General features: G+C 35.9%; 2 protein-coding genes across 2 annotated transcripts; one reads left to right on the forward strand and one right to left on the reverse strand.

The window, feature by feature from the left end:
* The first annotated feature begins 579 nt into the window (after nt 1-579).
* On the forward strand, nt 580-10,451 carry LOC144444439 (RCC1-like G exchanging factor-like protein). Its single transcript, XM_078133850.1, has 11 exons — nt 580-1,179; nt 1,876-2,005; nt 3,628-3,756; nt 4,030-4,148; nt 4,766-4,850; nt 6,108-6,218; nt 7,079-7,149; nt 7,638-7,722; nt 8,046-8,219; nt 9,107-9,192; nt 9,936-10,451. Exons 1-11 carry the CDS (start codon nt 616-618, stop codon nt 10,011-10,013), a joined length of 1,632 nt encoding a protein of 543 aa, XP_077989976.1. The 5' UTR covers nt 580-615; the 3' UTR covers nt 10,014-10,451.
* On the reverse strand, nt 9,052-14,776 carry LOC144444440 (uncharacterized). The gene is made up of 4 exons (XM_078133851.1): nt 14,683-14,776; nt 14,260-14,578; nt 12,589-12,767; nt 9,052-11,095 (listed from the first exon to the last, which is right to left on the reverse strand). Exons 2-4 carry the CDS (start codon nt 14,571-14,573, stop codon nt 10,788-10,790), a joined length of 801 nt encoding a protein of 266 aa, XP_077989977.1. The 5' UTR covers nt 14,574-14,578; nt 14,683-14,776; the 3' UTR covers nt 9,052-10,787.
* Between the last annotated feature and the right edge of the window lie 5 nt (nt 14,777-14,781).

The following is a 14,781-nucleotide window of genomic DNA, read 5'->3' on the forward strand; positions in this document are numbered from 1 at the left end:
ACCTGTGCTATTAGAATATTTAAATGGGCGGCCCGCTGTTTCATTTATCACTCATTCAAAGTCATCCAACAACAGCAAAGATGATGATGATGATGATGATGATGAGGGTGATGATGATGATGATGATGATGATGATGATGATGATGATGATGATGATGATGATGATGATGATGATGATGATGTTAGTGAAAGTGATGATGATGATGGTTGTGATGATGATGATGATAATGATGATGAAGATGATGATGATGATGATGATGATGATGATGGCAACGATGACAATAATGATTGTGGTGATGTGGATGATGATGATAAGGTGGTGGTGGTGGTGGTAGTGCAGGGTGGTTTAGTAGGGACTATAAAAATATGAAATATTTCGTGAATGGTCCATGTGTACACAAGCATGGCATAGAAGCTACTTTACAAGAAATACTATACACAAGTGATTACCTGTATGTATGATAAATATGTGAAATAGTTTCTTGATGTCTTCATTAATCTCTTTTACCTTTATTAAGATAAATTAGAGTATTAAATTGCTGTTTTTTTATGTGAAATTTTGCAGATGTGTAAAGACATATCAAGTTAAAAAATTACAAGCCATTGTGAAATAAAATGTTGCTGGCACGAAGCGGAAACCTCAAAAATCACCATTTTGTGTGTAGTCTAGTCTCGTATCTGGAAACCAAAACATATGATGGAATCTATTCTAAGTCTCTTTGCGCATTTGCTTATATGCATAGACAAGGACATTCATTGACTTCATTGAGGGATACAAACAATGCAGTCTTACTACCAACTCCCTCACATCAAAGCAAAAATATAAACTGTACAGAATTTGTCAGAAATGACAGAATGCAGTTCAACAATTATTACTCAACTTTCAACACTTCAGAATTCCTGCGTAAACAAATTCGACAAAGCCAGTTACTTTTGAAAAGAGGAAAAACCAAGAAAAACGTTTATGAAAAGAAAATAAAGCAGACAAAAGATGATGTTGAAAATATGCCAATTTTCCAGTATGTAGGTGAAACAAGTAAAAGAGCTCAGAGATTGTATGTTTGGGGATTTTCATTCACTGGTGCATTAGGAATTCCTACATTTGTGAAAACTAAAGGCACTGGGAAACATCGAAGGAAGTGTCAGATGACGCCATACCGATTAGATCTGGATGAAAGGGTGAGAAATCTATTCTTAATTTGTTCAGAAATGTATGTGTATCCAGTGGATTCTGAGTATGGATGGGTAAGAATGATCACCTCTTTCATAATATCTAAGACTCTCAAATGCAGATGGGAAGAGGGTGCATAAATCGTGGAAAGTTGTGCAATTTCAAACAACCCATAGAAAGCCATGGAACAAAAAATTCAAATTTACTCAATCACTCGTTTAAAAAAAAGTGACATTGTCAGGTAACTATAAATGTACTTATGTAGAAGATTGAAATGTACAAATGACCAAAAAAAAGATTTAAGACTTTTTTGGTGTGCATTTATTGAGAAAGTTGTTCTTTCTGTTCTGATGTCTGTCCAAGTTGGTTCCCTTGACAACAGACTACAGTTGTCATTTTCACAAGTCTTATTTTCATTTGGTTTCTGACACAGAGAGAGAGAGAGTGTGTGTGTGTGAACAATCAATAACCACCTGCAATGTGCTGTAGTATGCATTTATTTACCACCATACATTTGTATAATGCTGCTGTTGTCAGAAAATGGCAAAACAGAATGTGCAGTAAAAAAAATATTGTCGCCATCTTTTTTGAACAGTAAATGATGTTTTAGAGCAAAGGGTTATTCTGTCATATAACTACGCAACTAGGGAAAAATCAAGAAATGTTGATTTTAATATCCGACTTTCTATATTTTGTGTGATCAGATCACAGATATATCATGTGGGTATGGTTTTACAGTTCTTGCCAGTAATCAGAAGGACAGTAAGAAAGTCTGGGGTAGTGGCATCAACACAGACTCTCAGCTTGGACTACAAGAAATGACTGGAGCACCAGGTATTATTACACCAATTATGTACCAGTGATTTCTAGCATTGTAGGTTGGCATGCACTCATATACATATACTATCAGTATTTTCATTACAGTACATGTGCTCAAAACAGTATTGCATACCTCTGTAATTTATGGTAGGAGCTTCAAATGCAATATACATGATTGTAATAAGAATAATATTCGTTAAGACACCACCAAGATACTTTTTGTTCATATCGTTTTTTCAGAAACGTTTGTTCTGAGGAAGGCAAAAAATAGTCTGTAAGGTATGCCGTTCCGCAGCGCCCTCACACATCAGTCAACCCCTTACAGTCTAGGCAAAAGTGACATTGCCGAAAAGTAGACATGCACAAAAAGTAACTTGATTTTGTACAAACATGCAAATATTATTGGGTTTGGGAAAAGAAATGACAAGTCATTTTGTCTACGTTAAACTTTAATTTTTGTTACCATCGTTTGGACCTCACACAGGAGGTCTTCTTCAGGGTAGAGTACATTGTTGTAGAGTGTGTCAAGCTGGTAAAAGCGGACAGTGGAGAAACGTGTATGGTGTGTAGGTGAAAACATGTTATTCCAAAGATTATTGTATACCTGTTTGTAAATTAGCATTCAATCACTCTATGTACACAGAATCACATAAATTCACATTTTTAGCACAACTGAACTGAGCTTCAGTGTGCTGTAGGCATGAAGTTTTGTCTGTGTGTACACGTATGTCTGTATGTATGTATGTATGTATGTATGTATGTATGTATGTATGTATGTATGTATGTATGTATGTATGTACATGTATGTATGTATGTATGTATGTATGTATGTATGTATGTATGTGTGGGTGTGTATGTATGTGTGTGTGTGTGTGTGTGTGTGTGTGTGAACAACTTAAAGTGAGAAATATCAAAAATATCAAATTTGGTAGGGACATTGCTTATGGTGGTGTGCAGATGAAAAATTGTTCAAATGAAAGCGATCCGATCAGTGGTTTTCAAGTTACATCCAAAAGAGTGATTTTTTGTCAAAATAGGTTGTCTTTTACAATGGAAGTCTGTGAGGTATGGTTGTATAATCATAGACTTGTAGGGTCTTTGGTATGATGATACATAATCACTTGGTTAAAAGTCCACATGGGATGTTCCATTATCCCGTAGGGGTGTTTTCATGTTTGAGGTGGGTTTCTCTCGCTGCATGTGTATGTCAGACATTGGATTTCATATGTATACATTTATTTTTTAAAGGTAGATTTTTTTTTTTTTATTTTATTATATATATTTTTTTCTGTGTGAGTGTCTAGTTCAGGTTTTCCATTACTTTCCAAATGGTGTATGTGTTGTTTATTTCTTCCTATCAGATAGATGCACAGCATTACAGATGGGAAGAATTATTTTATTTTGTCTTTTTAAGTTGATGTCAGTCTCTGCATCCACTGTTTCTCATGAGACTTCACAATTTTTGCGATTTTATTATTTTTTTCTCGAATACGTAAAAAAAGTTTAGGGTCGGCAGTGAAAATCTAGGTGAGATGTCGGGTAACCGAAACCAAACAATTATTCTTTTTAGGCCTAAGTTTTCGATATTTACTTTCTTCTGCAATGTGTAATGAATCTTGTTATTTTTCTATTTGTAGGTAGAATACTGGACTATGTCATCAGACCAACCCAAATAAATGTACCCCTAAATAAACCTCTGGGTACCAGGGTACAACAAGTATCATGCGGAAGAGCCCACTCGCTCATTCTAACTGACCAGGAAGGAGGTATTAGAAAAATATATCACATAATCTCCTATATTTCTAGGGTTTGTGTTTTCCCCTGTCTACCTATTAGGTTTTGGGGAAATTCAAGGACAGCAAACAAAGTATTTAATTGATGGAGTTTAAGGAGGAAAGCCGATGGGTTCTGTCGGCTAGACTAAGTAATAGACAGGCCAAAGTCTGTCTCACAAAACACAAACACTTTAGCTCAAAATAAGAGGAAAACCATTGATATGAGGCTCTCACAATGAATATTGTAATTGTATTGTTTTACAGTATTTTCTCTAGGTAATAATGCACAAGGGCAGTGTGGAAGACCAATTGTTGAGAATGAACAATATCAAGGTAGTGCCACCATTCACAGGATCAGAAAACTTGGTGATACAGTCAAACAGGTATTATTGCAATCCTGTGATAATAATTTGATGCATACATGTGTAATTCTGGGAAATGATTTGTTCTTTAGTGTTTGTATTACCCTGGAAGTTGAACCTTCGGTTTTCTAAGATAGACACAAACTAAAACTATTTTCGCAACATATTGATACGACAGTGATAACCTATTGAATGGACGTCGGGAAAACTAGTTTATTTAGAGTTCCATGTACTTGCAGTGCTGTTTTGGCACTTCCAATGTTTACACTATCTTGATCACAGGGTGATCAGAATCGCACAACAGAAGAAACACTATCACCCACTTGTGTAAATCTACTAAATTGAAGAATCGATTAGTAAACCAAAGGCAGTGTCATACATGTATCATGACCAAGAGTTCTGAATATCGGTTGCAATGAGTAACATCCAGTCTGTCCAAGTCAACAGGCTTGGCAAAGTGTCAAACGTAGCATTGGGCATTACAAAATAATTCAAGAATATCATTTAACAATAGTCCATTGCTTGGACATCATCAGTTGTGGGGTGATGAAAACTTGAATTGCTGCAATCCTGTTCTATCAATATTAATACTGCCCTCTATGTCATAAATCCTTTATCTTTTGTCTTTCACACCTTAGCTTGCCTGTGGACATGATCACAGTTTGTTTTTAACTAAGGATGGTGAAGTATACAGTTGTGGATGGGGAGCTGATGGACAAACTGGTAAATTTTCTACCCTTATTAGTTGCCTTGCATAGATTTCAACATACACCTAAAGCAGGGTTAGGATAGAGACAGGAGTCAAATATTGAAACAAGTATTAACAATCAGATACTGAAACCGAGAATCATCTCCTAAAAACCCGTAAGTCACATACCAGTTTTCTCTGATTCACCATGTGGGGGCGCAAAGACGAATTCTTAAAAAATTTGGACCAACATGTACTGTACTGGTGTATGTGTGTTTGCATTGGTGATGTTTCGTTTTTGTTTGAGATATTGGTCAAATATAAAAATATTATTACTACTAGTACTAAGTATACTATGCACATGCAATGACCATGTACACTCCAGTATGGTACTACAATTTTTATTTTATTTTTCTTCAAGATAGGCTTGAACCTAGTAATGATTTTTGTCAATGACACCCTCCATGTATTTTGACATTGGATGGGACACGTTTAAGATATCAAATCTAAAACTGCATGCTGAAAAGTAACACAAGACTTCCCTTCGATGCTGCCATTTTGGAAAGTTTTGCCCACACATGGTGATTCAGTTTGTGACTTACCGGTTTAGGGGATAATTTCTGGTCTTAGCGTATGATTTCATTGTTTCAAAATTTGACTCCTGTCTCTATCCCACCCCTGTCAAGGGTCAATGATTTGAAAATTTAAGATGGTGTAAAATTTCAAGCACGTGTTTCTTAATAAATAACACTATGCATGCATATACACTAATGACTTGAAGCCAAATATTCTGGAATCTGTATGATGAAGCATAGCAAAGAAAGTTGAGAATTCTAGTTAGGCAGGAGATTGAAAATTTCCACATTCTTTGAATGTGCTAACACAGCTGGCAGGTTAAAACTGTCTTGTTTTTGATTTTTTGTTTCCAAAAAAAGTAAAGGTATTGTAGAGTCAAGCAACAAATTGGATTTATTGTGTAGTGTTAATCTCAATGGGCAGGCTACAAATTGACGACAAAAACTTATTTCACTCGAAATTTAAATAAAGGTCTTTATAGTATCATAGCCAATTAACCATTGCAAGTGAATCCGGACAGTAGCCTTGCACTTCAGGTCAATCTTGACCATGACCTCAACTTAACCCTAATATGTTGCTGAATGCCATTGCCTCAGGTCAATCTTGACTGTGACCTCAACTTAACCCTAACATGTTGCTCAATACTTTCACATCAGGTCAATCTTGACCGTGACCGCAACTTGACCCTAATATGTTGCTCAATACTTTCATCTCAGGACTTGGTCATTACAATACATCCAGTGAGCCAATGAAATTGCAGGGAGACCTTGAAGGTGAAACCGTTACCAAGGTGACATCCTTTGCGGACTGTTGTTTAGCATTGTCAGGTAACTATAATTTGTACTTATGTAGAAGATTGTACTGTACAACATACAAATGACAACATAAACAAATTAGATTTACCACTCTAGTAATCCAGCCTTCCATTTACTAAGATTTGCACAAACTAAATCTACTGTTCTTCAGTGTGGTAGATTACATAAATGGGTGATAGTGATTCCTCTGTTGTGCGATGCTAATCACCCTGTGATCAAGATAGTGTAAACATTGGAAGTCCCAAAACAGTACACTGCAAGTTCATGGAACTCTAAATAAACTAGTTTTCACAGACACCTCCTACTGAGACTATAATTAAACCAACATCCATTCAATAGCTTATCACTGTTGTATTAACATGTTGTGACAATAGTTTTAGTTTGTGTCTATCTTAGTAAACTGAAGGCTCAACTACCAGAGTAATATATCATGTGGTCTCATTGTACCTGGTTCAGTAACATGCTCCAAAACTCCAGTTTAAATTTCGAAACGAGTTTTGTTAACTGCAATCTAGCCCTACTCCCTAGCTAACTGGTGAAATATATAGATGATGAACTTGTATATTTAGTACACTGAGATACTTTTTTTTTAAGTGTGCATATTCCAACATAATTTTGAGTAAGTATGAATGAGATATTTTTTGTTTGTTTCATTCAACATTTTACAAAAGAGTGGGAACTTAGCTGGATAGCAGAATGTCACTTTCATTTGACACTGTAATTATCAACTATTTGCAATTTTCCAAAGGTTATGTTCATGCATTACATTATGTATCCTTGTACTGGTGTGTTTGTGTGTGTGTGTGTGTGTGTATGTGTGTATTCTTTGAAAGTGAAAGACCGTGTTTGATTATTTTCATTATTCTAATCAGACAAAGGTGAAGTCTTTGGCTGGGGAAATTCAGAATACAATCAGTTGTCATTGGTTACAGACACAACACAGGTCAGTATTTGTATCAGTACATGTATGTTGTTGGATTCTTTATTCACAAGGAACACTATTCTTCATGTAGTTAGTGCAGGTTTTGTGATTATGTTGTTTGTCTGTCTGTCTGGATCATTGTTTTCTGAAAAAGCTGACTCAATTCAAAACGAAATTTATTACACACATACTTCGGGATAATTGCTAGAAATGATTATTTTTGGGGTTGAGATCTGTGCAAGGTAATTAGCATAATTGGCATAAACAATTTTTCGTCAGTGGTAGATGTCCCTATGTAAAAATGGAATAGTCCATATATCCACACCCTCATTGTTGGTAGTGCTCTTACAATGGTACATACATACACCTACAGGAGGCATTCATTTCAAATTTGGTTTACTTTTGTTGTTTTCTTTTCATGTTTAAAATTATACTGCCTAGGTTGAAAAAACCAAGGTAACGATTTTACTGATAAAGAAATACTTTAAATGTGCACTTTATCATTTCAGGTAAACTCACCAACATATCTTCCTTTCAAACTTGGTAAAGTGGTTGACATAGCAACAGGAGGTACAATTTGTGCCATATTGAATGGTAGGTCATGATTAGTATTAATTTGTGAAATGTACAGATCCTGTTTTTTCTCAACTTGTAATTATTTGTGTACAAACAAATGAGGATTAATTTAATTAATGCTTGAGCATGAAATGAATTTATTATACTTAGTTTATTTATAAATATTATGTCTGATATTGTTCCAGATCATTGTGTGAAAAAACTGTGGCTTCTAGAGCATTCGAGTAGTTGAATTTCTGTTTCCAAGATGTATTGCTAATGCTGTGTGTGAATAGTATTATGGGAAACATGGCTGCTAATTAATTAATGGCATTACTAATGCTAGCAATTTCTGTATTCAGAGGCAGGTCAGGTGTTTGTATGGGGATATGGTATTCTAGGAAAAGGACCTAATCTACGGGAAAGTAAAACTCCAGAACAAATACCACGATCTTTGTTTGGCTATAGTCAATTTAACAAAGATATTAAAGTGTCAAAGATAAGGTGTGGACTTCATCACTTTGCAGCAATCAACTGTAAGTCATGTCTTGATATATCTACAAACTTCTTTTGATCAATCAGTATAATATTACAGTCATGCGGAGTCACGATAAACAAATGGTTAGAGTGGCCAGCTCAGAATCTGCAAATTTCGTTTTGAAACTAGTCTGTAAGTTGTGCCGTGATGGGGGCGCCCTCACACATCGGTACAACATGGACACCCCTTTCACATAGCACAGGCCAGCGAGGGTGGAGCAACACGATGTATTGTACAGTCTAGTTTGTGTCTGAATAGCTCGTCTGTGGGCAATATTTGAACAGTGGTGGTGCCCCAGTCTGCACAGCTGTATAATTGGGGACTTGGCAGGATAAAGGTTGCAATGTGGATATGTTTTAATCCCATGCGCTTATTAAGGTTGCAGTGGATTGTATGCTTCCCACGTATGTGAGGAAAATATAAAGTCATTGTGGCATTATAGGTCTGTGCCAGGGGTAATAGTTTTATCTAATTCATACACTCCCGAAATGTCCTCAAAGGACTGTTGGAGAAATGCAGTTGAAGTATCAATTAGATGATATAAATGTAGAAAAATAATACATGTTGACAAATAATATGTACTCCACTGATGAACACTCATGGAAAATGACCAAAGTTGATCTGATTATTTTGGGAAAACTGACGAAAATGTATGGAAAGTCCTGAAATTTCATTTGACCTTTAAACGTATGAACTGTGTTAGAGCACTTTGATCGCAACATTCGCTATGAGGCACTGTATCATCTGTATCATTTATTACCACCCCCACTCCCGACCCCCCACTCCCAACCCAAGGACACTCACAAGTGTGTGATAAGGAGTGCCAGCTATAAGAAATCTTGCAGTTTACCTTCCAATACATATACTTCCAATACTTTTTTTCAGCAATTGGAGAACTTTTTACTTGGGGAAGAAATGAAACAGGATGTCTAGGATTGGGCCATACGAATGATCAGTATTTTCCAATGAAGGCAAGTTTGGCTTTATCACAGAATTCTAAGACTTAATGACAAGTTAAGGATTAAGATTGAGTTAACATGGTCATGGATATATCTCTACTAATTATTACTGTTTAGTGAAGAGGAAGACCAAATGATGTTCACAGTGAAAGTTTAATTCTTTTCAGCTGAATAGAGCGAATGATTATGACTACATAGGACACATATACGAAGAGAGTTGTACGATGCGGTGTGATCCTACTCTCCATGACAGGTTTTTCCTTGGATCTCTAATTCTCAGTACCTGCAGTAGCATTTTACCTCATGCCAGAGGGTCAAAAAGAGAAAGAGGGTGGCCTAATTCTAATGCGTGCCTATACTAATACATATGAAGGTCATGGAGTGTAAATTAAGATGTTGATCAAGAAATTGAATGTTCGTTCTTTTTATGATGCGCCTATAGGCAGTAATATTCTATTTCAGGTACCGAGAATTTCCTCTTCCTTTAAAACTGAGAAACTTAGATGCTTCAGTGGCAAACATATTTAATTAAACTTTGGATGAATTTAACCTATATTATTCATTACAGCTGTATGTAAACTTTAAAACATACAAATACATAGATTGGAAGATTCAACTGTCGTGCTCATGCTCAGTGCCAACACCAGAGGGCAATGTTCATTTTAAAGCAATGGAATGTAATAGGTTAGAACGATGTGTAATATTATGTATAACATCAGCACAGTGTTATATATTGCATCTGTTTGTGTTTTCAGGTACATGTTCCAGGTGAAGTGACCAATGTAGCTTGCGGAGTGGACCACACAGTAGTGATAGCAAGAACTTTCATCTAAATCTAGCAACAGAATATCGAAATAAACTTCTTTGAAAAATGCAACCTCACCACTCTTTGATCAGCCAGGTGTTCATAGTAATTTTATGGGTCACATGATTCGAGTCTACACTCAAAGTACATTTCTCAACACATTCAGCAAGTCTTCATCAAATGTGTTGCCCCACATTTCAAGTTATACTGAATTTTTTCGACAAATGTGGCAGTCATTATTGCACCTGTTGGAGACTAAAACTACCTGTATACAAAAGGTTATGGTGTGGTTTAACCATTCAACATCACTGAACAGAACAATGCTCTGGAGTTTGATGGTTTATAAATTTAAGTGATTGATTAATTGATTGATTGATTATTTATCTATAAAGAGATGTTCGGTGCAGTATACATTTTTTTATCACAAATAAAACTAATCTGTATTTAGGTGCAGATTTATTTCTTATAGTCCTGAAAAACACTTGTCAATTCTTATTTATTTATAACTAACTGTGTACACATAATGAACTGTAATATATTCTAAAGACAATACAGTATAACATTTGTTGATGCTACATGCATCCTTTCCACAATGTGTCGTAGAGGGCACCCTACTTCCTTGACTAGATTACAGTGCAGAACATGCAGAAACTCACGTCCAGATTTCTAAAAACTACTGTCACAGTGTTTTATTCCTCTCTTTATCAACTAAATATGGTTACCATATGGAAAGATATGTTACAAAAGTCAGAATGACTATCAACAGTTTAGTTAATACCCCTCCTCCCCAAACCTCTTTTAATCACATCAGCTTTTGTTTCAATATATCAATAAGTGCAGATCTCTCCTGACTCTCGAGACGAAAACGCTCTTCTCGTTCTTTTTGTTCCATTTGAAGGCGCTGCCTGTCTAATTCAATCCGTTCTCGCTCTAACTTAAGTTCTTCCCTTCGTAGAGCTAATTCCTCTTTTCTCAGCACTGTATCCTCAGCTTGTTTCTGTTTTAAATACAACAGGACACCGTCTGTTTGGGCATTACACGTACAACATACTTTTGATGGTTCTTCTGCCGTATTTGAGTAGTTGTTGTGGCTAATTTTGTCATCATTGCCTACAAATGTACAACAATGAAAAAAGATATAGTCATTTTAAAGTGGCCCAAACTGAGTTTAAACCTTTTTTACTCACACATCCCAGTATAATTTTGATGTCAATGTTGACAATACAATTGTCTTGATTTGATTTGGCAAAAAAAAAAATATTCGAAAAATCACAAACTGAAATGGATATACAATACGACAGCTATCTAATTCATAGGAGAAACAAAACAGATACATCACTGAATACCTTTTGCCGAGGATGACATAACAACTTATTACCATTGTGGTCCTCTCACACAAAGGATACAAAGACCACTACAATACAATACATAACAGACAAAATATACTAAAAAGACAAAATCTGACCAGACCAAATATGGATGAAAATGTAAATAGAACGAAACCAGACTATCAGAAATAAACAAACTCACTTTCATCTAATTCGGATAATTTCTCATACGTAAAAGCTTTAAGTTGCACTGAGTTTGTATTATGAATATGTGGGGGTAAGCTGTTCTAAATTTTTGCGCCAGATATACGGAATGAACGTTGACGCTGAGTATTGAAGGTTGGAATATAAATAGGGAAAGAACTTGATCTAGTGTGATATGAATGTCTACTGATTAGACTGAAATGGTTGGAAAGATAACTTGGGGCACTACTGCTCTGCACTTTGTGACATGATTTGTTCAACTCATTCAGTAGGAAGCCACCCCAATTGTCTTATGGCATGGTTAGAACAGTTGATTGCATAGTAGGGATTGCCAGAACATGTTTTTATATATATCGTAAATTACGTCATCATATCATTTATGAGTTATATCTTAATACCAGGTTTGAGTTCAGTCAAATGCTAGTGGTGATTAAGTGTGCTTCAATAGGTACAATAATACGAGTACCGTTTTAAATATGCAGTACAAATAATCCCAAAACATGATTAAACTCAGTTTGTGACCCTTAACGTATGTTATTAAAGGATGTTTCAGAAACTTGTCAATAAGTTTAGGTAGAATTAAGCAGACAGCAAAGCAGAGCATAGACCCTCCCAAGTCTATGAGCACAGCTAACTTTTGCACATTCATTCTGATAGTATGGTGGGGAGGTGACAGAGCCTAATAAGCCATTCTGCAACTGCTCTCTTTTCTTCATGAAATGAAAAATTGCAGCAAATGAGCTAGGAAGATTTTTATTGCTTGATGTATTGAGGTTAATAGTGGTTGACTTCCAATTTACCCTCAGACCAACAAACAGCTGTGATTCACTCGGACCATATAATACACCTAGTTCAGCAAATACATTACAAATGTCAAGAAAGCAACTCAAATCAAGTTATCTAACACAAATATGAAGGCAATAACTGCAAGTTTCAGGTGTATTATTACTGTCAATATCATTAAATGTTACTTTCAGAATCTTCTAAAGTATCACATACTGTCTGTAATCAGATTTTTATACATTTGAGTATTTCAGAATAAAGCTTTGTAAGTGTATAAGTCAAACATACCACTTGTGATAGGTGTTTCCATAGCAGCTGCAGCTGTTTTTTTCATCTGTGATATTTTTTCTCTTTCATAATCTTTGTTTACAACAAGCTTTATCCGCAAGGCAGTTTTGTTGTCTTCTAGTTTCTTAATGTCTTGGAGTAACTTCTCCTTCTCTCTGAACTCCTCTTCTGTTCCTGTTCTGATATAGATTGGAGGAAAAAGTATTTGCTTAATTGTGTAAATTAACTGGATGAAAAAACTAAAAAGAGCAGAAAATCAAATCCCGACCTACCTACCCTATTTTGGTAGGCCATGTTATCGGAAACACAATTATTATTTTTCCCACCTTTAATAGTATTAATAATTTTCAGTGTTGGTTGTTTGAAAAAAAAATACCCTTTGCACATTTAAATTTAGCTCTCATTTTCAAAATCTTGAATGTATAATGCATCTATTGGTAAGAAAATGAGGTAAGTGGAAATTATTTTCAAAAGTACGTGAATTTGGGGTATAAATTCCATCTTGCTATACAAAAGTGTGTCTTATGAAACAAGGTTATCCTGTAACATAATTTTGCCCTAGCTACCACAGGACATCTTTCAGAGCTAGAGGAAGAAGCTGGATAGTGGTAAAATAATTTTAAACTATATACTAAGTCTCCATTGAGATCATTAGGACCTGAAGAGATCCTGTACTAGCGGCCAAAACACCTACAGTCACTGAAATCTCAGACCACTAAATGGATTTAGTGGTCTGAGCTGAAATCAATATAATTACTAAATATCACATGTACTTTTGCAGAATTCAATGCAGGGCTCAAAATTAACTTTTCTTTGGTAGTCCTAGTGGGCTACCAGTTTCAGAAATTGCTAGCCGAAGTACTGTGACCTGTAGCTTGATATTCCTGAACTGAAAACAGATTTCCTCAATTGGAAATATTTGCTTATTAAAATACTTTCATGTCCATAAATCTTCCATTCTCATCACGTAATCAGTGTTAGCCTGAGTGGGCTATCAGCTGCAAACTATGGTAGCCCCATGACCAGAATTGGTAGTCTGTTTGCAAGGGACTACTGTTTATTTTGAGCCATGATTCAATGTGAGTGTTTCTGTCATGGGTGATAAGTAGGTAAAATCTAAACGAGTTACTTTGTTATGACCAGAATTGGTAATCGTCTTTGGGCATGGGACTACTGTTTATTTCGAGCCCTGATACAATGTCAGTGTTTCTGTCATGGGTGATAAGTAGGCAAAATCTAAATGAGTTACTTTGTTATTTTACCAGGGTTCCCCACCAATAGTATGGGAAACTATGCCAGTTTTAACAGATTTACACCCTTCCTGTTACACAGTTCCCAGCCCTTGGCAAAAACACTGAATGTGATATGCCGTGGAACTACATACCCCAAGTTGATTCTTAATAGTATTTGAATTTCAATAGTTGCTCAAGTTCAACTTTAGTCTGTTCTGAATTGACTTTTATAAATAATTGGTTTTCATTCACAAGATGAACTGGTGAAATATTTTGTACTGGTAAACACTTAAGTTATAAATTATATAACTTATAAGAAAACGAAATGAAATAGGATGAAAAATAAGAACTTCATTGCATCTCTAGAATAAACTAATTACAATCATAAACTTTTTCTCTATACACTCCCCCCTCCCCCAATCATCTAACCCTCTCTTACCTTCGCAAACTAGTAAAGTCCTTCTGCTTGTAATAATCTAGAAGACGGTATGTCCTTTCCCTACACCTCCGACTGTCGATTTTAAACGACTCATCAGTTTCCATGAGACGTTCTGCCACCCTCCCCCACGCTTTTCCCGATTCTTTGAGGTGTACTGCGATAGGATTCTGTGCTAACACCTCTCGCAGGAGTAATATATCATGTCTGACCGAGAAACGCATTATTTTCTTTCTGGGACCAGCATTTTGACCAGCATCGTCACATTCAACTTTTGGAGCAGTAACCTCGACACCAGGATTCGCCCTTTTCGACATTGCGCCTGAAAATACACATGATATATTGAGTATTATGAATCAACCACGGTGACACTGATCATACACTGGTGAAGTCTTTAGGAAAATAACATGAGATTGTCATACTTACGCGTATTTACATTCACGATTACATGTAGAAATATGGCCTCGGCGTAATAACGTCTACCGCCCAAGCGCGAGCAAGCTGTCTGGTGGTCACATGTCAATG

This window comes from Glandiceps talaboti, chromosome 13 (genome assembly GCF_964340395.1).
Source record: "Glandiceps talaboti chromosome 13, keGlaTala1.1, whole genome shotgun sequence".
NCBI lineage: Eukaryota > Metazoa > Hemichordata > Enteropneusta > Spengelidae > Glandiceps > Glandiceps talaboti.